At 43.1% G+C, this 26,376-nt stretch overlaps 1 protein-coding gene across 5 annotated transcripts in view; it reads left to right on the forward strand.

Moving 5' to 3' along the window:
- The window catches only part of NAXD (NAD(P)HX dehydratase), a 359,272-nt gene that overhangs the window by 190,896 nt on the left and 142,000 nt on the right, over positions 1 to 26,376 (forward strand). For all 5 annotated transcript variants that reach the window (XM_069205114.1, XM_069205117.1, XM_069205115.1 and 2 more), the window contains one exon: positions 16,103 to 16,148. In XM_069205114.1, coding sequence (XP_069061215.1) covers positions 16,103 to 16,148 — 46 coding nt within the window. The remainder of the gene's footprint in view (positions 1 to 16,102; positions 16,149 to 26,376) is intronic.

The raw sequence follows: 26,376 nt of genomic DNA on the forward strand, positions 1-26,376 counted from the left end.
TTCTTCATGCTTCACCTCATGTTTTTTATCACATTATTGTAACCTGATTGTGCTGTTTTATTTGCCTTGTAAATCAACTCAGGAGATCCATTCACATTCGTTGAAGTAAACATACTATCCAAATTGTCTTTGGTGAAAGGGATTCTACCAAGGTGTATCGGGGCACCCTGTCTGGCATAAATGAGGTCTCAGGGTTGTTTGAGATTACCTCAGTTCTCATTTAACATGCATTCTCTTACACAACGTTATATATCCATATTCATACAGAGCCACCAATACAACTTCTTGGGTCTCATTTTAGTTTTCTAAGACCTTCAGTGCTCTTTTTGACACATCCTTAAAACCTTTTCTTTCAACTCAACTGGATTTATAACTGTGCCTTTCCTCATCTCGAAACCCATTCTCCTAGGTTTAGTCATGTTTTAGTTTTCAAAAAACGTTTTTCTTCCACTGCTTTGTTTTTCTTTTGACCATCCATCTGTCTATCATCTCTCCAATGTTCCCTGACTTCACACAGGACTTCATCTTTTCCAAGTAACTGACAATCTGTTCATACTTTCTGCCACAACATAGTTTACCAAGTAATGACACTACTCTCTAATTCTAATTTTGTAGTCTCTTTGAATGCCTAGCTATTAGTGGTACATCATTTATCAAACCAGTACTGGTGGGCCCTTTTGCCAGAGATTTTTGGTTACACCTTAACACAATTAACTAACTAATTGGCAAGTGTACAGTTCCCCAATTACAGAATAACTTACTTTGAAATAGGGAATATGACGCAAAAATAATTACTGCCTCTCTCCCATCAGGTTCTTCTTGCTTAGGTAATGCTCCTACGACCCTTTTCACTTGCATCTTTTGGTGGCATACTTATGGCTTTTGGTCTGTAACCGTGTGATGTAGATCCCTGGAAATACATTTTGTTCTTTTGACCAAAGACATGGAAAAATATTTTTCATTAATGGTCTCCTTGGTTGAGTTTTTGCTGCAAACTTTCCTACAAAGTTTGAATAAAACTCATCTGCTCAGAAATTGTAAAATTATCCTTATTATCAGGTGGGGAAGACTCACAGATTGCTTTATCAAATGTATTTTGAGTTTGACACTTTCCAAACTAAATTCTTGTCCCAAGCAGGTTTCACTGCTATATTTGCTAAAGCTTTTTCCAAATGAGTCATATTATTTCTAATTTTTCAGATTATCAAAATGTTGTCCTGGGAAGAACAATGCCCTTCACATCTTTAAAATTGTTCATACGTATGCCTTTACAAACAGAGATAGCTGTGCTAACACAAAAGGCACGCACTTTTATTGGGCACAGCCTGTTGGGGCAATAAAGACAATTTTCTATTTTGGCCATGCAAGACAATGATGGTAAGCTGCAGAAAGGTCAATAGCTTAAAAACATCTCACTGCCTTTGAAATGGACAGTATTTATTTAGTTGCTAGAAGCGGGAGCCTACCAATTAAAATATTACTGTGTATGTCTGTGTGGTGGAAACACAGAGCCTCAACTTACTATTTGTCCATCTTGCGTCTACCGGTATAGGCAACCGCTTCAGAGACTCCTCCATTTCCATTTTATCATCATGATGTGTTTTTTTTTGTTTTAACTCTTGTGTGACATCTCGTTAAATCATGGGTATGCTCTCAACCTTGTGAACTTCATTGTACTACAAACTTATTCTATGGGAAACTCCTTTCAATTTTCCAAGGTTTGCCAAAAATACTTTTTGAAAACTCCAAAACATTCTACTTCCTATATCAACACTCGCTCCCTCAAATACTAGTTCTACTGGAGTCAAGATTTATGTCCGCAGATCGTTGATCCATCCATCCTGAGTTTAACTGTCTTTTCTCTGCTACATATAGCTTTCCTTAGGCCTTTCTGTTTTTAAATTTAAATGTCAAAGTTTTGCAACCTAGCATTGGTGAATTTGTCAGATGGTTCCAATTTTCCTTATAAACTCTATAAAACCTTACTCTTTAATACATCTTTTGCAACAGTATCATAAAATGAACCAAAATCTACAACAATGTGCAGGTTAACACGCCCAATTTCCAATTTACGCAAAGGTTAGTTTCTAGATGCCTTCATCAGTCCAAACTCGTTACCTTCAACATGTGGTACACAACTACTGTTATCACTTCTTGCAGACTCAGAACCTCTCCTGTCATTTTCTATTACTCATCCTACTTTTGTTTTCCTCTTTTCTTCCCATAAACTCTCACAAAGTGACCACCTGTAGCATTTTTACCTTTGAATAGTTGCCGGGTAGTTTTTCGTTTATGCCATGTGTTTTGAACTCTCATACCTAATATATTTAGTGTTTGACTATTTTTCCTTAAGTTGTTCTCTATTTGAACTTTTATAAGATTCTCCTATTAAACTTTCTATGATTTTTCATTGCTTTCACATCACCCTTTTTGTGACTCATTTTACTATCACTTGATTGTCATCACAACGCTGACATAAAACTACTTTTCCTTATACCTATCCGTTCCTTACAATTAAAATAACATCCTGTAGTGATCTCCATTCACCCACAAACTCTCGTTGACATTAGAAGTGAACAAATGCATAACAATTAGGACATATTTCAGCTCTCTGTGCAAGTTGCCAAACCAACAATTTATAACTTGTTTTTAAGACAGTAACCTCATGAACATCTTTTGAACAAAAAAAAATTAAAAAGCAGCACAAACTGTAGGTGTATAATAGGATTCTACCTCTGCCTGTGCATTAGCAAAAACATCACCAGCTCCGGTTGCTCTTTTTTTTGCTTTTGCACAACCACCCTAAGACCTGAACTTACAGAATGAAGCAAAAGCCTTTTTTTTCTGGTGAAACCTCTTCATCCTTTATGATGGGTATATAATTTAGAAAATATTTCTTCTATTACAGCCATTGCACAACTGGCTCTTTTGGTGCAGAAAAAAAGGACTTGTGTGATTATCTGTAGTGTACACAATGAAGAGTGGATTATTCATTTGTCCAATCTACATCAACAATAGTTGGATTAGTTCAAAGCTATTTCTTCCCCATGTACATTTTTCCTTTTGTAACAGTGTATCTGATAGAGAGTTCTAGCTGCATATTCCTTAACTTAGAATTTCTTGGCATCAACTTGGAATCTGAAATTTTTTGCTGAGCAGTACCCTGCGCGCGCCATCGGGTGGTGTCGTTCGGATCCATGTGGCAGCGTCATTGGAGCCACCTGTGACGTCACGGTCACCTATTAAGGCACCACCCTGGCGCACATATGTCAATTCTTTTCCTTCCCCTCCTGTTAAGTGCGGGTCCGGATTCGAGCTACCCTCTACCTTTTTTGGCAGGCCTTTTTTTTTATTTTATTTTTAGCTTTTTTTCGACACCTTTTTGAATCTGTGCAAGGATGCCATAGAGGAAGACGAGGTTCAAGCCGTGTGGTACATGCCATCGCGCCATGTCAGTGACGGACACCCATCAAGTATGTCTCTGGTGCTTCGACAGAGACCACGACTCGAAGTTGTGTTCCGACTGCCAGGCCATGGCCCCAAAAGCTTTGAGAGAGTGGTCTCTGAAGCGCATGGCAGCCTGGCAGTTGACTTCGGTTGCTGCACTCCTAGGAGGACACAGTCCCGATCGAGGAGGAGGTCATGGGACTGCTCCAGGAGCCCTAAGTCCTTTTCGTTGCACTCGAGGTCCTCCGGGCACTTGGGGGAAGAGGCACAAAAAGAACAAGAAGTCCAAGCGAATTTTGCCATGCCTGTCAGCTGAATATGGTTTGGAGCATATGGACTGGTATGAGGAACTAGGGGAAACCAGTGGACTGGATACTTCTCCAGGTACTGGCATGCTCTCACCTCCTACTGTGGCTACGAAGGAGGGAACTTCATATGCTATGGTTGTTCGTAGGGCAGCTGAGGTCTTGGACCTAGATTTCCCTACGGTGCTAGTCAGGACTAACCTCCTGATTGAGGTGCTTCAGCCGGGTGTTTCCACATTGTAACCGATGTTACCCTTTAATGAAGCCCTCACTGATGTCCTGCTGGGGATGTGGTCCAAACCCAGCACAGGGGCTCCTTTTAATAGGACAGTCGGCCGCCACCATAGACCATCTCCTACTGATACTAGTTTCCTCACCCAAAACCCCTACCTGGAGAGCTTGGTGGTCCAGGCCTCCACTTCCCACAGTGCCCTCCCTTCCGCTCTCCCAGATAGGGAATCCAAAAGGCTAGACCAATTTGGGAAGAAGATGTCTTCTTCCTACAGCCTGACATTGAGACACCTCATGCCTATTGGGCCTTTTTTCCTATACTTTATGGCATACAGTGGCACAGGTGCTGCCCCAAGTCCCGTAGGGCATACGGCACACTCTCTCACAAGTTATTAAAGATGGGAGAAATCCAGCTGTGTTTACCATTAGGTATGGTTTGGACATGACTGGCTCGCTGGGCAGAGCGATTTTATCGACGGTGGCCCTTCGACACCATGCCTAGCTTCGTACTTCTGGCTTTTCAGGGGATGTCCAGGCAAACCTTATGGACATGCCCTTTAATGGCTCACGCCTATTTGGAGAAAAGGCAGACTCTGCGCTTGAGCGGTTCAAAAACTCACGGGCTGTGGCCAGATCCTTGAGCCTCTCGGCACCTGCTTGCCAGCAGTCTGCCTTTCGCCCTTTCCAAGGCTGACGAAGGGGTGTGGTACCACACCACCCAACAATCAGCCACTGTCCTCGGTCAGCTCAACATCCAGTACGAGGATGAGGTTGTGGTACTTTCAGACCCAGAGGGTCTAGCCAGAGGTCGGCCACCACCCAGCCCCCTTCCTCCGCAGTGCTCAAGTCGTCCTAGTTTGATTCTGCAAGACCACTCGCGTCCAGTTGGAAGGAGGATTCAATTTCATCTCCTTCACTGACTGTCCATAACATCCGACAAATGGATCTTGCAGATGATACAGAAGGGCTATTGCCTCCCCTTCCAGTATTTTCCTCCCTCTGTGCTTCCATTAAAAGAACGGCTGATGGAGGATCTTTTACTCTTGCTCCGCGAGGAAGTTGCAGCTCTCTTGGCCAAGGGAGCCATAGAAAGGGTCCCAATGTCGGAAGTAGTCAGTGGTGGTTATTCCTGCTACGTTCTGATTCCCAAAAAGAATAAGGGTCTTCGCTCTATTCTGGATTTACAGGTCGTCAATCTCTTCCTCAAAAAGGAGAAATTCAGGATGCTCACTCTTGCTCAGGTCTTGTCTGCCCTAGACCAAGGAGACTCGAAGGTTGCGCTAGACTTGCAGGATGCGTATTTTCACATCCCCATCCTGCCAGCCCATAGGCGTTACTTGCGGTTCAAGGTGGGCCAGGAGCACTTTCAGTTTACCATGCTCCCCTTCGGTCTCACCAGTGCTCCTCGGGTGTTCACAGAAGTGATGGCGGTGGTAGCAGCTCATCTGCGCAGGTTATGGATTTCAGTCTTCTCCTTCCTTCAGAAAGGCTGTTGAAGGCTCCTATGCCCTGGGCTCTCGTCACCCACCATTAGACTACAGAGAACCTCCTGCATTCGCTGGAGTTCACTATAAACGTGCCAAAGTCACACCTGACTCCCTCTCAGAAGATCCCTTTCATCGGAGGTGTTGTGGACACAGTGATACCAATGTTTCAGCCTCTATCCTAGATTTCGGTGAGACAGACTCTGAGGCTGCTGAGCCTCACGGCCTCCTGCATCCTGTTAGTCAAACATGCCAGATGGCATATGAGGGCTCTGCAGTGGGACCTGAAGTTCCAATGGGCACAGCATCAGGGAAATCTCACAGACACAGTACAGATCTCGGAGGGAACTGCAAAAGACCTGCAGTGGTGGTTGGTGAAATGCGATTGGGTCAGAGGCAGACTCCTCTCCCCTCCCCAACCAGATCGCACAGTAGTGACAGATGCATCACTTCTGGGATGGGGCCGCCATCTGAGAGAGGTGGAGATCAGAGGCCTCTGGTCTCCAGCTGAATCCGGACTCCATATCACCTTACTGGTGCTCCGGGCGATCCGACTGGCATTGAAATAATTTCTTCCGGTTGTAAAGGGGAAGGTGGTGCAGGTGTTCACAGACAACACTACCGCAATGTGGTACTGCAACAAGCAGGGTGGTGTGGGGTCGTGGACCCTTTGCCAAGAGGCCCTGCATCTCTGGACGTGGCTAGAACAGCAGGGCATAACCCTGGTGGTTCAACACCTGGCAGGTTCTCTGAACGCCAGGGAAGACGAACTCAGCTGCCGATGCCTAACAGATCACGAATGGTGTCTCAACCCGGAGATGGCGCAAGGACTCTTTCAGCAGTAGGGTGAGCCTTGGTTAGATCTGTTCGTCTTCGCAGAGAACGTGCAATATCAGCAGTATTGCGTGTTGGAGTTTCCAAGGCAGCAATCGCTCGGCAGCGCTTTACATAGTGAATGGAATTCAGGCCTCTTGTATGTATTTCTGCCCATACCACTTCTGCCCGGAGTTCTCAAGAAGATCTCTTTATACTATTTCTTGCCCAGCAGGGTTCTGCCTTTGGTACTCTCAAGGGCTATCTTTCTGCCTGATCAGCCTTCACTGTTCAAATCTCCGATTGTACCTAGATTTCTCAAAGGGCTTGTAGATACGTTTCCCCCTATGCCCTTTGTTATTCCTCTATGGGACTTAAAGCTCGTCCTTACATTTCTTATGTGTGCTCCCTTCGAGCCCTTATGTAACTGTCCCCTCCGGCTGTTCACCATCAAGACAGCCTTCTTAGAGGCAATAACATCTGCCAGGAGGGTGAGTGACTTGCAGGCTTGGTCATCAAAACCACTGTATCTCACTATCTATCCCGACAAGGTGGTTCTCAGAACACGTACCTCTTTCCTATCTAAGGTGGTGACCCAATTTAATTCGGGTCAGAACATCACCATGCCCACCTTCTTTGCTCCACCGCTTCCCTCTAAGGAAGAGGAGCGACTCCACCGTCTGGACCCAAAAAGAGCTTTGTTGTTCTACCTTGACCGCACAAAAGAGTTCCGGGTGGATGACCAACTCTTTGTGGGGGACGTGGGGACGTGGGAGCAAAGAAGGGTCAGGCAGTGCAGAAACAAACCATTTCCCGCTGGGTCATTCTTTGTATTAAAATCTGCAACGCACTGGCCAGGAAGCAGCCTCCTGAGGGCGGAGGACTCATTCCACCAGGGGCAAGGCTGCTATCATTGCTCTAGCACGAGGTGTTCCAGTCCTGGATATCTTTCAGGCAGCAATGTGGGCATGTTTGCAGAACACTACTGCCTGGATAATCGGATCCGTTTGGTCCTGCAGGACTTTTTAGTGTAAAGGAGATCTATCCGCAGCCCACCGCCAGAAGTTTATGGCTTGGGCATCTATTCTAAGGTAAGGAATCTGCAGCTAGAAGTCTCTATCAGATGAACAAGTTACTTACCTTTGGTCACGCATTATCTGGTGAAGACTCTATCTGGCTGCAGATTGCTTGCTCCCACCCATGCTTCCCCGCTCTGCGGATTTGTCTAATAGGTGTAAGGTTTATCCCTTTCCGGTCCCTAGTTTTGCACAAACTGTTGGTTCTATCCATGACTCTGCACTTCTGGCGTGGAAGTTCATGGGTAAAAGAACTGACGTACGCACGCCGGGATAATGCCTTTATTGTCGACCGTGACATCACAGACAGCTCCAGTGGCGCCGATGACGACACGCGGATCTGAATGACGCCACCCGACGGTGCACGCAGGGTACTGCTCAGCAAAAAATTCCAGATTCCAAGCTGACGTCAGGAAATTCTAAGGTAAGGAATCTGCAGCTATATAGTCTCTACAAGATAATGCCTTATTGAAGGTAACTAACTTGTTCAACACCTCATTAATGTGAAGAATAAAATGAAAGTTTTAATTATCCAGCCAAAGAACAATGTACTTGTGCATGATGTCTTGAAAAGCATATGCTCATAGCTGCTGGGAGTTTCATAATTTCAATCCGCTGGCCAAGAATGAGAAGCAAGCGCATCCTGTTAATGGTTGAAAGATTTGTCGCAACAGATATGCATTTTTTGTTTTTTTGAAGTCTTTTTTGAAGTCTTTGTATTATTGAAACCTCATTTCAATTTGCATTGCAATTTATTAAAAGGTTGAACAATATACATTACTTCTGTTAATGTAGCGTATAAAACACTTCCTCACTTGCTGCCATGAATACCTAGTATTGCTGGGTTATTTGAAAGGACACAAGGAGTAAATAAATGGGCTTCCTTTTTAGGGTCAAGTGCACAAGCGCTCAGTTCCTGTTGTAATCTCTCTTTGGGCTTGTAACCACGCCCATGTTACGCCTGCCACTTTCATTGGTTAGGAGGCTTGCATTTTAAAATCTGCTTGCTTTCATTAGTGAAAGTCATGCATACGTCATGCCTCTTCCAGTGTTTAGCCGTCCTCTGAAAAACTACTGAAAACGTATGAAGCTCGATGTTTTCAGCCTGGTTTCTGCACTACTTTTTCTTTTTCTTTTTCTTTTCTATTGAGAGCAATCGCGCTGGGTTTGACATAGCATGATTGCGCTCAATTTTTGTTTTTGAATTCATCGCGATCGCGCTGCATTTTACATAGCACGATCACACTTTTTTTTTTTTTTCTTTCATTTTGTGTGGCAAGTAAAGTCTGGTTAGGAGTTTACAACACTAATAGCTCTAACTCGAGCAAATGTGAGACCTGTTGCATTGCAAACGCTTGTTAGGTTTTGCCTGCGCTGTGCTTGCAAAATCTCTTGTAAAGAAAACCAAATCTTAAAAGGGGCTTTTGCCTGCACATTACTTACCATTGGTTGGCTCCCACGTCACTCTTGCTTCCTTGCTTCCTATTGGTCAGCGCTTCCTTCTCTCCTCCAGCTTCTCCTGGGCTTCGGTCTTCATTCCTGCTGTGGAGCCTGGACCAAGTACTGCTTTGTGTAGCCTTCCAGTAGCCACAGGCTCTTGTAGGTACTCTTTTTTTAAATTACTTTTGGCATGTACTCGGAGAGAGCATGCTTCTGCAGTGCCTCTCCTTCACCTTTGCCCATCCCCCACCAGCTCTCAGTGGTGATTTATTTAAGGAAGAGAACCCTTAGGATGACCCCAGTCTCCTTCCTGTATGGCAGGCGTCTTCTAACTATGCACAAGTGCCACTGCTACTGCAGAGCCTTTATGTGTGAAATGGCTATCTGCTGCTTCTGAGTGCAGCAGATCACCTGCTTCACAGTATGGCCACTTCATGCGTCACCCAAGTGAGTTCTGAGCTCTTAACAAACATGCTCACTTTTCTACTCACACACGTACATGGTCAGTTTGTGTGGCACTCAGGCGTGTTCTGTCGCCTTTACACACAGACTTGTGTAATGTTCATGTAAGGTGCTCCAATACATTTGGGTTGAGTTTGCGCTATATAAAACTGAAAAAAAGGCACTGGCAAAGGCAAAAGGTTTCACCTAGGCGAAATCTATTGATTTATAAAACATTTTTATGTGTTGCACAGCAGGTGGGCTGCTGTGCAATGTAGCTTGAAGTAAAAAAAAAAACAAAAGAAAAGAAAAAAGAAGTAGTATGATGCGTAGGGTGACCAGACGTCCCGGATTCCCCTGGACAGTCCCAGTTTGTAGAGGACTGTCCCGGTGTCACAACGCTTCTCTTAATTTTTAAACAAATGTCCCGGTTTTTGGGACAAAGGTCAAATTATTACATAAATGTCCCGGTCTTTGGGACAAAGGTCAGATTATCTAGGGAAGCATAAATTCAAGGTATGCTCTCCTTTAACAGACACCTACAAAGTATGCAATAATTAAAGTAATTTATCTGTTGCCGTTAGGCAACACAGTCGCCTGTGTGCTCCCAGCAGAGAGACGAGTGGGGGCAGAGAGGTGGGTGGGGCTGGGTTAGGGGTGCAGGGTGGGAGATCAAACCATAGCTAATTTTATATGTATAGTCTTGTAAATGTGTGTGTGTGTGTATATATATATATATATATATATATATGTATGTGTGTATATATATATATATATATATGTGTGTGTGTGTACACACACGTATAGGCACACATTCACAAAGCTACGCAAAAAAAACTGGACATGCCAGATATAAAAGTAGAGTGTAAATTCGTTAGTCCTTCTTTTATGTCTGACCTGTCTCGGTTTTTGCTCCTCAAAATCTAGTCACCCTAATGAAGCGGCAAGCTGTGTACGCGTCCCAGCTTTTTTTTTTTTTTTTTTTTTTTAACTTTAAGCCATGTTGTTCAAGATGTAAAAAATAAATTGACAAAGCCAATAGATTTCACGTAGGCGAATCCTTTCGGCTTTGACAGTGCTTGTTCTGAGCATGCGGTGTGCGTGATGCCAAATGATGAAGGTCCTGAAACTTTCAAAAGTATATTTATACATGCTACGTGGTTGGCAAGGCTCACTTTTATAAACAGTTATGAGCAATAATAAGCAAGATAGGCGACTGTTGTGGAAGTCAGATTAATTATTGGAGAAGCACATAAAACTTGCTTCTTTCCACCAATGAGGAGAGATTCTAGGGCTCGTGACAGGAGTATGCATATTTTTAGGGTCGAGTCTGCATTGCATGCGCTTGAGCATGCGTTTCGCTGAGCGAGAGGCTTTAGGAATTAAAAAGGGCTCGGAGCCCCGTCCACGTCACGTCAGTGTCTTTCATTGGCTCGTGGGCTTGCCTGTTAGAATCTGCTTGATTTCATTAGTGGAAGGCACGCATACGTCATGCCTTTTCCGGCGGATAGCCCTCCTCGAGCGCATCGACCAAGTACAGAAAACATACGAGGGTCGCTGTTTTCCATCCGGTTCGTGGACTACTTTTTCTCTATTTTCCCAGCGCGATCTCGCTTGGCAGAAGTCGAGCGCTTTACAAAATATCGACCCTGTACACACTTAATTGCACTTTTTCTGGTTATTGCACTTTTGCCGATAGGTTTCATGACAAGTGAAAAGTCCGGTTAGGAGTTTACAAAGCTATCAGCTCTAACACGAGCAAACGCGAGACCCGTTGCATTGCAAATGCTTGTTTTTATGGTTTTTGTTAATTAATCCCTGGATGTGCCCTGTCCTCCACAGCAGAAGCAGATAGAAAGTACTGATCTTTTCATATTGCAGATGGCACATGTGATTAAAAATAAAAATAAATTTTTTTAGGGTTGCTCTTGTTACCAAATTTGTAAAGTATTCTTGCAGCTGCTCTTTAGCGTCAAGGCTTTTTTTTTTTTTAGCTGTACCGGACATTGCACAGATTTCACTGCTAAACTGACCAACACTTGAAATATAATAATGCAAATGCTATATAGAAAATAAACCGTACATGTTAAAAGGGTAAAAGAAATAATACTGCATGCTTTCTCGCTGTCTATTTCCCACTTCCTTTCGACCTCCACATTCCCAGAGATGGCAAGAGAATGGGGGTTATGCTATCCCAATGCCATCCATCCTCTTCCTCTTCTCTTCTCTCAGGTTTATACATGAACTTAAATTGTATATGAGACAGTTGTTGATAACCAGACGTATTCCACCTTTGGGGTTTTAAGTGACATTGACAATGTGAGATTTGCTCTCATTTACGGTGTCACTTCAAACCTCGTCAACTATAGAGGACTCTACTACTATGTAACCCTTCTGGTAGTTGTCGCCTACTTGGCGGCTTGCTGCTACACTGACGTGACATCTCAGCGCTTGCAGCTGCATCCCAGCGCTCCCCGCATGTACATTGTGAGCTTACCCCGTCGTACCCCAACTGTCCTACTCAAACAGCTCAAGAGTATTTCGAAAGGGACAGCGGGGAAGGTGGGGGGTGGGGAGAATACAAATATGATGTCACTCTCAATTCTTGTTGTGTAATTTGAAACTTCCCGATCAACATAATTCTACTATTTAATTACATTGAATGTTTGCTGAAAGCTATTTCAGACGATAGTAAAAATGAATAGGAAAAGTCCAATTGGTATTTAAATACAAATTGTCTCCAGTGTAACTCCACCACTCTCTATATAAAGTCTTTTTGTGTTTAGCATCGCATTTGCTACAAATTATGTATGGTGCAGGATGCCTCGTCTCTGGGATGAAGGATATTTATGTTTTGGGCTTCTATATTATTATACAGTTATCATACAACATGGACGATGGCCATTACCACCTTCTTGCTGTTTGTTACCACTACTTTCTTTTCAGACCAACATTCTGATTCAGCACCATACAGCCAAAAAGGGAACGTTTCTCCCGACACCAAACAATAAACAAACCTCTTATCCACTTCCACAGGTTTCCCCATCACCTGTTAAGGCACTTTCACTAGAGTCACACCTGCTAGCGCGCCTGGTCCTTAGTAAGTAAACTTACAAGGGGATGCGTATAGACTGATGAACCTTTTGGATCGCATGGAGTATCCTAGTCATGTAATGATCAGTGACATCAGTAATCAATGTAATGAATCAATAACCACTAGGAAAATCATTAGTCAATAGAAAATTATAACCAACATTTCATGAATAACCACAACTCAATTACACTTTTTATCAATTTTATTTCCCTATCGATTACAATACTGTCATCAAATTAGAACAATGTTTATTCTCTCGACTCTAGATTATGTTATTGATGGTCATTAATGAACTAATTCAATCAGAACTTGAGAAAACATATGCTTGAATGCTTCAGCATAAGCCAACAAGGATTAATATAACAGCATTAATAGCAGAGTTCAGCAATCAGTCTGTCAATCATTTGTCACTGTCTGCGTCTTCCAAAGAATCCTACCTAACCCAAATTAGCATTTAGCATGTGGGACCTCATGTGAAAACAATTTAGAACATGAATTTGGAAAACATCTAGCTAGTGGATAACCTATAAAAACAGCGCAGTTGGTACCTAGAAAGAAAAGGCACAAAAGTTAATCAGTCACATTGTCATAGCTACCTATCCACGAAATGGATCAGCAACAAAGTCAGTCTTCGTCTTCAGGTCATCAAACAATCAGCAACGCATCAGGCTCTCAAGAACATGAGCCCAGTGACATAATCCAGAATCACGTCTTCTGGCATCAGCATTTCACCCCTCGCATCTCTAGTTTTAGCCCCTTGTCATGACTTTTTATTAGAGTTTTTCAGTCCATACCTCTAATTCCTAATTAGTCAGTCAATCGGCAGATATGACTCTAACCTATAATATAAATTTTACAAATCTATGAGTTCTAATATTTCCCCATCCCCAATTACTTGATTGGTTCACTGTACGATGTCCTGATCATCCGGCTCATCAGGTATCGAAAATGTTGCATCTTCTTCTCCAGTCAGTGCTTCTATTGTTCAAGTACTGGGAAAGTACATCGAGTCTGTCTTACATCAAACTTGTTACATTTCCTAGTCCCTCATCTTCTGTTCGTCTGTACATTGCAGAAAATTCTAGCTAAACAGATTTTATTAACGTATGCAGTTCAGGGACAGTTCAATGCACCAGCTTCTCTGCAGTATGCTAGAAATTCAGCTTCTGTATGAGGCCTGGCAACTAGGCCACAACTTCGGCCAAGTTAACTCTACAATATAAAACATATGTTATACATCGTAGTATGACATACTACTACATTATTATTATACATTTTCATTATTTCATAAATTTTTAGTCCTTTTAGTACAAGTTCGTTTTCAAACATGCACATTAATTATTCTCTACGATTAATTTCTCTAGGAACTTTTATAAACCATAGCATATAATCATTTTATTAATAATTTCTAATTAGCATGTCTGCGTCAACACACCTTCACCATGTATTCATGACTCATTGGAAGCTCCATACTCGGGGACTAACCGTTTGACTTCTACTGCTTCATGAAGTGTATTGTACACTCACCAACACTGTGGGCACTCGAGTTCCCTAAAGTCTTATAGCAGGAATGTCAGCCTTGGTTTCCAAATTTTCTGAATGATTTGTCTTTGACTTGTGCTTCAGGTGTTACCTTTTCCATCCCGAACATCTATCATATCCTGTGCAGCCATATGCATATTTTGGGGTTGTTGAAGTACCCCAAGGCCCCAGACTGAACAATTTAGCTGGAAGAAGCATATTTGATAACACCTTCTCCTTCCTCGAGTGGAAAGGGTATTCTGCCGTGGATGGACTTCCCAAACAGATCACTCTGGGCATTTGGCCAGCGAGTACCTATTGCCAACTCATCCGGCTACAAGATTTCCTTCCAGAATGCAGCCATGCCACACCATGCCCTTAGTGGATGTGTGATAGATCCAGTGGCACCACTCCTCCATCCATTATTGGCTAGTGCATGTACAATCAATAGCACGTAGGTGTTCAGGGGTGTAATGCCTCCAATAAAGTATTTTGTGCAGTGTCTTATACCCCTGCACATATAATGAGAAATGATTTGTCATAAAGAGTATGTCTCATCATGTATTTTTCCTAACGCTATGCCAGTTCATGTTCCCATGCTTCCAGAAATGAAGTTTGTGCAGGCTTGTAGGCATTGTTCAAAATGTATGTGTGTGTGTGATGAGGCATATGAAGAGTCCCCAACTCTAAAAGAAATTCTCTAAAGGAAGTCCGTTGTCTAGTCGCCCCCACCTTCGCCTATGGATGCTCAGAACCAGCGCCTAACTTGGAGACTAGATCCAGTGCTTAACTTGGAGACAAGGAAAATCCTCTGCCTCAGAAACACCACAATTCTAACCTGATCTGGACAGAGACTCAGTGGGAACTGTGGAGTTATCCGGCAGTATTTTTATAGGAAGGGGCAGAGGGACAGACACCCACGCACACTAGGACGGTGGTTGAGGTATGGACAGCATTTCTGGGATGGGATGGGAAAAATTGATGGAACCAGACACCTCCCCTCCATGGGACAGTGACATTCTTAAGGAAGTTGAGGCATTGAGGGATTCTCTAAGTGGAGTCTTCTGGGAATAAACCGTCTTGAACACTTAATGTGGAGATTCACTATCTTGTCATTTGAGGATCTACAAAGTAAATACATCCTTGAAACTCTGAGTACTACCAATATCTGCAGGTGACAGATGCGCTCAAATACATGTGTCAGGGAAAGAGGAAGTGGAGGCGTTGGCTCCTCTGGAGAAAAGACTTCTCTTAGACCCGCTACAGAACAAGGCTGTCTCCCTCACCTACAAAAAGATTTGAGACACTCCTAATACTCTAAGTGGGCTGCTTGAAAAGTGGAGTACAGACTTTGGGGAGAAGGATGACGATGAGTGGGCAGAAATGTTACAGAGACCACGGTTCATTGCAATCGACGCAGGGTTTAGACTTGTACAGCTCCGAATACTCCACAGATCCTACTACACTAGGATGTTGTCACACAGAATCGGGAAGGGAAGCTCCCCCCTTTGCTTGAGAGGCTGTGGGCAGAAGGGCACCTTTCTTCAGACCCATATTGTGCTGCCCAGTTATACAGACATACTGGGAGGAGGTAATGCAGGTAATGTCCACGGTTCTTACCTTGAGAGTCCCAGTGGATGGCTTCTCCTACACATACATGGCTTCTCCTACACATACATGGGGACCTGAACTGGCCCAGATACTCCAGGCTGTGGTTGGCAGTAGGAGCATGAGTTACAAAGCGAAATGTTGCACAGACTTGATGTTTCCGATTGCCTCCAATAGTCGCTGATTGGGAGCGGAACATGGGCTGGTGCTGGCAGGCAGAGAAGGTGGTCTATCAGAATAGGGGGTGCCCCCACAAATGGGAAAGATGTGGGGATGCTGGAACAAATATTGTGGGTATGATGGGCTCTAAACGGGGGTGGCGTAGGAGAGAAGCATTGTCTGCCTTGATTGAATAGCTAGGACTATGCATAACTGTCGAGCTGTGTGACTCCTTATTTCTGGGGGTTACCGACTACATCACAATGAGCGCTAAATACAATGCCGCTCTTCTGTACTGTGTTATTGCATTGTGTTTAATGATTTGGTATGGAATAAATAAAAAGTGTTATTTAACAAAAAATACAAAAAAAAGAACCCAATAGCCACTGACTTACTAACCCTTTTTAATGTGATTTGTTTAAAAAAAAAATAGCTTTGGCTTGCCATACGTTTGATAACTAATATAAAATGTTATGTTTACAGATACACAGGGGCACCTTACTTTGCAGGGATTACAGCGCTCAAAGTGGTAAGTCTCAGAACAATGTCATCTTGTTTTTTTTGTCAAACAATGAATAGTCTTTATTTTCTAATTGTTTTTTTTATTATAATGGTTTGGTATTCCTACACTCCAGCGAATGACTGTCATTGAATCTTTGAGTCATTGAAGGAGGAGCAGTAGCTCTAAGGTCTTGAAATTAACGTTTGTATAACAATTTATAGACATCTTTTATTGATTTTATTAAAAGAACAGTAGCAACTACATAAACAATAGCCATCCCCTACCAGTTTGACCTAGAGGAGCAGGTCATCTTAGCCCGTGTCATACATTGATGCATAAGCACCACCCAATTCAAACTCCTTACCGATCACGGTATAAGTCATCAAGTATCTGTAACAGTATAGTTCACTTTGTCACCTGATGTAAATACCTGAGCCTTTAGAGTCTACGAACTTGGCTAGCAGCTCCCCCATACTCTCAAGTCCTCCTCCTCATCACGTCTACACTTTTTGAGGCGCACCTCCTCTACCATAGCATGAACGTTGGTCCTCCGATCGGGCTGCCCCTTTGGGAGGATCTTCTCTCACCCAAACCAGCGTACACTTCTCCTTCATGTGTAGAGATTAAGTGGCAGCAGTTGAGAGTCTTCTGTCTCCCACCTGAAATCTGTGAGGTTATTTTGGCTTCAGGCATCCCTTCACAAAAAACGTGTATGCCTGCAGGCAAGTTAGGTGCTTGGTGTACTGAAAAACATGTTGACCCTCTTTTTACACCCTTGTCTCAAATGTTACTCTTTGTGTTGTTGTTAGCTTTGCAAGGCCTTTTTCTGGGCACGGTTAAGGGGTATCTGTCGTCCATCTCTGCTTTTTTGCGGTTGCAAAATCTATCCTCCTTGTTCCACTCACCTGTTGTGACACATTTCTTTAAATGTCTTCAACATCTGTTCCAACCCCAACCTTTCAGATCCCTCAATGGGATCTTAATTTGGTTTTAACCTTTGTAATGTGTTCACCCATTGGAACCCATGCATAGTTACCCTCTCAGATTTCTCACAATCAAGAACGTCTCTTGGTGAGCATCACAACAGCAGGAGGGTCAGCGTACAGGAGGTGCTCTCTTTTGACACTCCATACACCAACTCTTACCAGACAAACTGGTTCGCTGCAGCCATGCTTCTTATTTGTGACCAAAGCATCACGCTTACCTTCTTTGTGCTGCCTTCCCTCTCTAAGGAGGAGGAGAGACTCCTCTGCTTGGACTAGAAAAGAGCATTGTTGCTCTACATTGATGACACCAAAGCACACTGGGTGGATGACCAGCTCTTTTTTTGTGTTCACGAGGGCAAGAAAGGGGAAAGCAGTGAAGAAATAGACCATCTCTGGACGGATTTTACTCGGCATTCCAGTCTGCTACGCATTGGTCAAAAGCAACCCTTGTAGGCTATTTCCACCAGAGCCAAAGCTGCAGTCATTGTAATAGCTTGTGGAGCCCCCTGTTCTGGACCTCTGTCAGGCTGCAACGTAGGCATCCTTGCACACACTCACCAAATGCTACTGCCTTGACAGTCAGGTCCATCGTGACAGGCATTTTGCCCGCTCAGTCCTCCAAGACTTTTTGGTCTGAACCAGTTTGCAGACCCACCCTGGGCAAGGTAATGCTTTGGTATCTATTCTAAGGTAAGGAATTTGCGGCTTGAAATCTCTACCAGATGATCAAGTTACTTACCTTTGGTAATGAATTATTTGGTAGATACTTTGCAGATTCCTTACTGACGCTCACAGCCTCCCTGTTCAGCCAACTGGACTTTCTATCAATAAGGCCCCTGTAGGCCCTTAGTTTCTGTAAACTGGTAAATCAGCATTCAGATGTGGTCTGTGCTTCTGGCATGTAAAGAGTCATGTAAAGAAACTGATAGCACACTGGTGTGGTGAGTATATAGGCACCACGCACGGTATATCATGTGTGGCCAACACGAAGCTTGATGCCGCGCAGAGGTAGTGCTCAAGATTTTCCGTATCCAGTTTGACACCTGGGGCATATTATAAGTTAAGGAATCTGCGTCTATATAGACTTTGCCTTATAAGGCTTTACCGTAGGTAAGTAACTTCTTCTTTTGGTTGCAGGGATGTACAGGGTGTATTGGTTGTCCAATAACTCACGATACCTAGAGTCAACAACTGAGCCTCAGCTTAAAATTATTTTTCATTGTATGTCAACCATGCATCCATTTATAAGGTAAAAGTAAGTGGCTAGAAAATGTATGTGAAAAAATAAATGCATTTTTTAAATGCGCCCAAGCATCTGAGCTTGAGATTAGTTGTTATTTGTACAGCTATTAATTTTGGGTTACCATTAATATCATGTTATTGAGGGCTGTTTGCAGAATGTCTTTTTTCTTCCACACTGACTTACATTTTGAAGACAAATGGATTGCATTTCAATAGTTAGTGACAAGTGTGCTACTATTCTGTGTTCCAGTGTTTTTTTCCCCAATTAAAACTACCTCAGTTGTGTGGGTGGGCCTGTCACTTGCCACAGGAAAGATGCTAAATGCAACTGAAAAACTTCAAGGTTTTTCTTGGAATTTCAGCCACCCTGTCAGTGATGGTAGTTGCAGTAATGGGGCCCAGGAAATCTACCAAACCCATACACTTGTGAAAACAAGACATGTTTCAGATTATGGGGTGGTTTGATCTATGTGTAACGAGGAGAAAGACTGTTCCATTCCCCCTAATAATCAGGTTTTTGGGTCTGTAATTTTTTTTTTTAATGTTCGGGCCTCTGAGCTGGCAGACTTTTAAGTTTAAGCCAAACCTGAGCAGCCACTCTGGCTCATTGAATAGGTATTCTTATTGCCTCTTCTTCAAAGTCGCTTGTGCCATCCCAACGTCACCCATTCTTGTCCCCTCTTGCATGGGTGGAGAAAGCTAGGAGTGAAAGCACCGGTCTGTTGAATCCACAATCGAGGTCTCCTGATTCTCTGCGGTGCCCCACCTATGCATGTGCTAAGCTGCTCGTTCTTCTGTCCCACAAGTGGTCAAAGGCGGGCTTTGGTCCGTTGGTCCCATGCTGTGAGTCCATTTGGCACCTTGTGGAGTTGTTGTTCCACTCATGCAACACCCCCTTAATTCTACTTCTGACAAGAATGGAGGACCAGGCGTGAGCCCTTCTCCACACACCTGCTGCCCCACATTTCCTTACCTATTTCGCAGGTGGACCAGTGTCCTCAGCATCATTTGTTCCTGTTGCAGCTCCCAAAGTGCAGTGGCGGTACCCTTCAGCCTGGGCTCGATTGCACAGAGGCAGGCATCTCACCCTGGGGAACAAGCATAGGCCTCTGTCACCGCTAGCCACTGATCTTGGGATCCTCTGGTTTCAGAGTCGTTCAGCATGTCCCCTGATGCTTCTCTGTTTGGTTTCTGCTTCTATAACACCAGTCAGGATTTAAAATGACAGATTATCTTCAGATGTTGGCCTCGTAGCAGCAAGCTCCTCTAAAGTGTGACCATCATGCCTGGCTATCGCCCATGACCACCCTCCACCACCGCTTCTTGATATGAGATTGCTACTACTCCTCGAAATGTTCTTTCACTAAAGATGTTGTTTTCTATTAACATTTGGGAAGACTTATTATCCTGTTATGCCAGTTTATTTGTTTTGCAATGCAAAATTGTTTATTCAAATAGTTGTGGCCTCATTGTAAGCCCAGGAATGGTAAGTATTCAGAGTTGTAAAAATAATGCTTTTTGTTTGCTATTTCATGGATGAGGTTAAGAATGAAATACATGGTATACATCTCATGATCAGGAGAGATAATTTTCAGAATTTTACTACAGTAAAAAAGTTTTGCTCAAATTGATATAATAGAGGAGTTGTGTGGAGCCGGAGTCACGCTCTCCTTTTTGTCCCAAGTGCCTGTTGTAGATCCTTAGGCATTCCGTGACTATGGCAAAGTAGCCCTCTTCTTTGTGACAAGTAGTCTCTACTTTGAGTTTTCCATGCGGTTCTTGTGTGTTTCATTTGTCTTGCCTCTGCTTTCAGTAAGCATGAGGAATAAGATTTCTTAGGTGCTAGGTATGTCTGTCACACAAAGTACCAACAATGAACTGCACCGTGAAGAATACCACACTTTTCTCCAGGTATGTTCCTTTGAGACGTGATATTTCTAAACTCTATTCAGCAGTAGAAATATACATCACGGATTGTGAAATCTGATTCTGAGAGCGATGAGGTCTCGGGTTTTTCTGCAAATTGGTCGGGCTCCGCCAGTGTTCAAGCTCCTCTTCTGTTTAGCACAAATGTTAAGGTTCTGTGTTTTGCTGTAAGTACTGTCAGTCGATTTGAAAATACTTTTTAGTTCACTGTCATTAGGGCACCACTAAGATACGTTTTCTTCTGTTCTGCTGTATTGTGGCACCCAATGTATTGCCAATTGACCATCTGGGACCCTCTTTGAAATTAAGCACGACTTCCTTCAGTTTATAGTCGAAATCCATCTTACCAACTGCTGATTTTTCAGCAGCCAGCCACATATTTACTCACGGACATTAAAGAAGAGTTTCTTTCTGTGACGGCAGAACTGGGTGGGAGGCTTTGTTTTCTTGATATCTCACCTTTACCTCGTCAGATAAATGCATTGACTGATACCTGAAGTTTTCAACTCATACTCTCAAATATTTTATATAACTTACCATTCTTCTTAAGGATTATGACATCCATTTCCTTTAGTTTGTATTCCGTCATCTCCCTCTACTTGGGTAGTTCGGTATAGATAATATTTTTTCAGTTTCCTGTTCACTTGTCGGACTGGGAAGATGCAATCATCTCTCACCAACCATGGCTTGACTTCTTGGATCAAGAGAATAACACAGTAAGCCACACATTTGGACTAAAGAGCTCCTCTCTGTTGTTTTATCCAAGTGTTCCTGGAATCTATATTAATTCTGTACATCCTATCTCGTTTTCTGGTAGGTGTGAGACTGTGTGGAATCCCCAGGGGATGCAAGTATTTACTTTGTTCAGCTAGCATTGCACATAGCCAACCACCCCTTTCCAATTGCCAATATCAAAAATCATTTTGGCTTTCAGATTCAAGTACAACCTTGATCATACGCATGAAAGCTGCCAGCACAAATGCTGTCATATGCACTAGCAACAGGAAGTTTAATAAATACATACATAACAAATAAAAACACCTGTGCCAAGTTATTGGATTGCTGGCATGGTCAGCGCTCTACCTACTTAACAATTAAGTTTGTTGATTGTTTTCGGTAACTGGATGAACATGTCAGCCACTGGGGACGCTACTTGCTTTCAGAATTCTATACTCGTTGTAATCCTCTCTAAAACTGAAAGAAAATGACTCTGCCTTATTATATTGATCGAAAGGCGGTTGGTGCCCAGCTGAGTAACCAACCAACTGCCTTTGCTATTAATTAGGGTGATGTATTAATTAGAGAAGCCATAAATATTCAGGCATATTGGTATGTCATTAATGTATGCTCAAACTTTCAAAAAAGTTGCAGAAATCGAAAGCATGGCGGGTCTGGTGCCTCAGTGGACTAATGACAGACAGGAGTCTGTGGTTGACTTCATGATCACAGGTTAGAATCCAGTTGGGCCCACTCAGCTTTCGTCCTTGCAAGGCTCATAAAATAAGTATCAAGGAGTTGGATAATCATTACCTGTTATTAGGAGCTAGGATGCCCCACTGGGTGGAAGCGTGCTTTTCAGATAGATGTTATGGCAGAGTACCACGGCTCTGTGACACCACATCTCAAATGCAGTCACTGCTTGGACGGTCGTGTGGGCAGCGCGGTCTTGGGGGAAGTGGGCTGCTCCTGAGAGGCCTAGCCGTCATTGCTGGTGGCGCCTGAAGATGGGCCACAACTTGCACCTGCTGCTCGGCACTCATCAGAGTGCAGCAACCACTTGAGAGGGGGTGTTGACAATCTTAATGGTTCCTGCAGGACTGACGGCGAATTGTGACTGAAGTGGTGGTTTTACTATACTTCCCCCAACCTCCTTAAGGAGTGGTTCTGGGTCTAGGGCATGGGACCGACTCACAGGAGGTGTGGAAGCTTTGCTGACTGGCTCGGATGGGGCCCTGCCCTGGGCATGATTGATTTGACCCAAGAGGCAGGATGCACTCATGACCTGATACCTAGTCTTTCTCTTGGCTATCCTCAAATGTGGGCAAGATGCAGAGGACCTGTCCGTTCCTGAGATGACGGTATAATCACTCCGAATAGAGGGCCAATCCAAAGGCCAGCAGCATCAACATTTGTGGACTTATGAATCCTGCGGTTTAACCGTACTGGTCAGTATCCAAAGTGGAATGCAGAGATAAGGCATGGTTGTTGTGCATGGCGATGGCCTGCTGGCTGCTGCACGTTGGGAGTGGATGGCACCCTGAGGACCTTTTGCACTGGGTTTGCACCAGGCATTTGGTCTTGAGCCACTTCCTCTGTGCCCTGCTGATCAGCAACAAGGGGTACACGCACAACGGGGCCTTGCAGGAGTATTGGCTCTCTGACATGGTGGCAAAACCACCCATTGGATGGGGAATTCAATCACTACACCTGCATGCATGACATACACTCAAATCTAAACATGTTCCTTTGTTTCACCAGCTTTTTGGAGGTGTCAGGCTACATTGTGCATTTCTGATTTCAGCCAGAGGCCTTGCTGGATGCCCCATATTGGGATGAAATAGAACACTGGCCTCCCATTACTTTGAAAACTGTCGAACTGGAGGGTCCTTTCAGATGGAATGGGTAGCTTTCAAGGTTTGTTTATTTGGGATATGTATGCCCACTTCCTATGGTGTGCATACAACATTAACCAAAGATGCCTTAAGACTCTAATCTGATATCAGATTGTTAGAAATAACTAATACTCATTCACATCATATCAGACTAGTATTAATGAAAGTATAAAGTTCATATAGGGACACCATTGACTGCCTATCCCTTCACGATAATCAGCAATATCTAATTTTATGAAACTCTGGATCAGATAAAGCAGGATGTCTGTTAGCTTATCTGCTGTGAGATAAACACATTAATCTCCCTATCATGGCCATTAGTTTATCACCTGTGATTATTGTTAATACCCAGGCCCAGATCAGTTAGGCACTATTTGACTATTATGAACACCAATATACAACTTGTATTGAGGCTCTATCTAGGACATGGTGGACTTTTCTGACCACCTACTCTTGTCTTCCCTTTCTCATGAACAGGCAGATTAATTTGATGGCCCCACCATGATAGCTGAACTATGTGGGTCAAGCAAGGAGCTTGTCACTAACAAGGACACTGGTACGAAAGGTTTTCCATCAGAATTTTTTAAAGCGTACGGGACACTACTAGTGTCTTGGTTGCTTGCCATGTACATTGAGTCCTTCGAACAGGGCAAACTACTTTCTAACACCAGGGAGGCATTCTTAGTGCTCTTGTTGAATAATAACTGGTGAGTAAAACATGGCCCTATTACTGTGTGTTATTGAAACTTAATACACTATAATGAGTAAAATCCTTGCAAATCACTTGCTTCCCTGGGTCCAATTGTTGGTCCATGCAGATCAGTCTGGGTTTATTCCCCACAGTAGCACAGCATTGAAATCTACGAGAATGTTTCAAGCCCTGACGGATCCTGGACCAGGTAAGAGCATTCCAGTTGTGGTGTCAATCAACATACAAAAGGCTTGTGATTCACTTGAGTAGAGCTATGTTTTTGCCGTCTTGGTTCGGTGCCCTTGAGACTTTGCAACAGTTTGGTGCCATTTCAGGACTCAATAGTAATTATGCCAAATCCCTTGTTTTCTCCTTTAAGACATGTACTTCCACAGATGTGGACTGTCTCTGACAGTATGCTGGGAACTGACCTCATTCAGGTACTTAGGCAAAAGAATATTTCACTTACATATAGATCACAACCTGCAATAATCATTGTCTAACAAAAGAGCATCAACTGGTTTCTGGCGACAACTCCCACTATTAATAATGAGCAGGATCACTGCAAATAAGATGATCTTCCTTCTGTGTTTCCTGTATTTTTTCACATCAGTGCCACTGTGATTTCCAGCTCAGTTTTCCAGGACCTTGATTCTCTTCTCTAGGATTTTTATGGATGAGAAATGGCATAAAGTGGCCCTTGATACACTATGATGTCCATTGGATGGAAGGGGTCTGGCGGTCCCCATCTTTGAAAAATATTACTTGATGGCACAGTTGCATTGGGAGGCACGCTGGTTGTTGACCAAGGTGCCAACCGAGGCCAGGAAATTTTGGGACCTGCTTGTTGACAAATCTTTTTTCTCAATTGTTGTGTCCACACCGCCAGATGGACTGAAGGGTGATTCCTTTGAGGATGTGCCAAATGATTGTTGGAATGGAATTCTTCTAAAACCACCACCCAAACTCCATTCTCACCCAGGTTATCAATATCGAATCTATCACACCTCTTGGGTGCATTCTCTACCTCTGACAAGACAGGCAGGATTCACAACCATGGGAGTACCTTTCATGGAACATGGCTATGACACGTTGAGACATTGCAACAAGATCCCTCTTTTAAATGTGGACAGTTCTTATGCTTTCTAATGGTTATCAGTACACTAGAAGTCCTCTTTCCTCACCAGCCATGTCACACCCAGATCTAGAAACTTTGTTGACCGTTAGTAGCACAAAGAAAGCCATTACAAGGTTACATACTGCACTTGCACAAATAACAGGCTTTGATTTCTTAGACTTGAAAGAGACCTTGCGACAAGAGCTACTCATCACTATCTCAGATAAGTGAAGATCTCGCATATTAACATACCCTAAGCTAGTATCAAGGAATGCTTGTTTTAAGGTTATACAATGTAACAATCACACTTTCCTGACACAGAATATTGTTGCTACAAGCAGACTCTTGTCTGTCCTGTAAGGCAGATCTCTTAAACGTGTTTCGGGTGTTGTATGCTAAATAAGTTCTGGAATCATATCAGCTCCACTACTGGCATGGTTACTAATGCCCAAATCGATTACAACTCTGGCCCGTTCCTCCTGGGTATAATACTGCATCCTTATAAGTATAAATCTCAAACCTGGATTAATGACCTAACTCTAATACTGGGAAATTCTCGTTGCATTGAATTAGAAATCTCCCCACAACCATTTTGTGAAATTTGTAACCATGAATTATGTAAATGGGCAGAAGCTGAAGGATTTGCTTATTGCTTCCCAACATAGGCAATACGGTGCCATGTCTCCTTGATGCAAAGGAACACGATGTTGCTTATACAGCAAGCCAAGGATACGGATAACCCCCCAACAATGTCTCTTATTTTTATCATGGAAAGCTAAACATAATATAAATAGATGAGGTTATTATTTCAGGACTAATGTAACTTCAGGACTAATGTAACTTCAAGACTATTGGTTTTTAACCATATTTGGCTAACTAGCATTTACTTATTGATAGACACCCACCTAACACTATAAGGTGACTGACCATTATTTATGCAATTTACTAATCTGGAAATATTGATAATGTTAGGTTTTGCCTGCTCTACACTAGTGTCTCCATGTCTTACTTCCTCCTCTACCTTCTCACCTTGGACATTGCTCTCTTAATGGCTCGCATAACTGGTTATATCCTAGGTACAACACGATCCATGGAAGTACTGGTAATTCTGTATTCAGTGTCACATGTTACACCTTTGTTTATTTGAAAATAAATAAAGGTATATCTAAAAAAAAATGACTGTAACCTTGTAACAGTCTGCAATTTGAGTGACTGGTTAGGTGGTGAAATATTCTTGTCAACGTCAAGAGTAATAACAATAAAAACACGTCTTGGTGGCCATATATTATCTCTATTTTTGTAGCTTATGCTTGCAATAAAAAGTAAAAACAATTACCATTGCAACAGCTTGGCAGGGTCAGACCTTTTTGCTTTGCCAGTGCTTGTTTTAAAGAAAGGATTAAAATGGGCAGAGTTCCTAGTCCACTTCTTAAAAAGCTTTTAAACACCTAGTTTTCTCAATGTCCAATCCAGAGGCAAGTGACGGATTGGCCTATTGGGCAACCTGACAGAACCAGAATGGCTGATCTGACAGTTTGGTGTGTTCAACGGTTTTGTGGCTGTTTGTGGGTCTCTTTTATGGCCTAGTAGATTGGTTTTTACTGTTGCTATCCCTGATCTTGTAGTGACTTAGAGACTCCATGTTTAAATGCACGTTTTTAGCTTAGCATTCCTTTTTTTT

This window comes from Pleurodeles waltl, chromosome 8, assembly GCF_031143425.1.
Source record: "Pleurodeles waltl isolate 20211129_DDA chromosome 8, aPleWal1.hap1.20221129, whole genome shotgun sequence".
NCBI lineage: Eukaryota > Metazoa > Chordata > Amphibia > Caudata > Salamandridae > Pleurodeles > Pleurodeles waltl.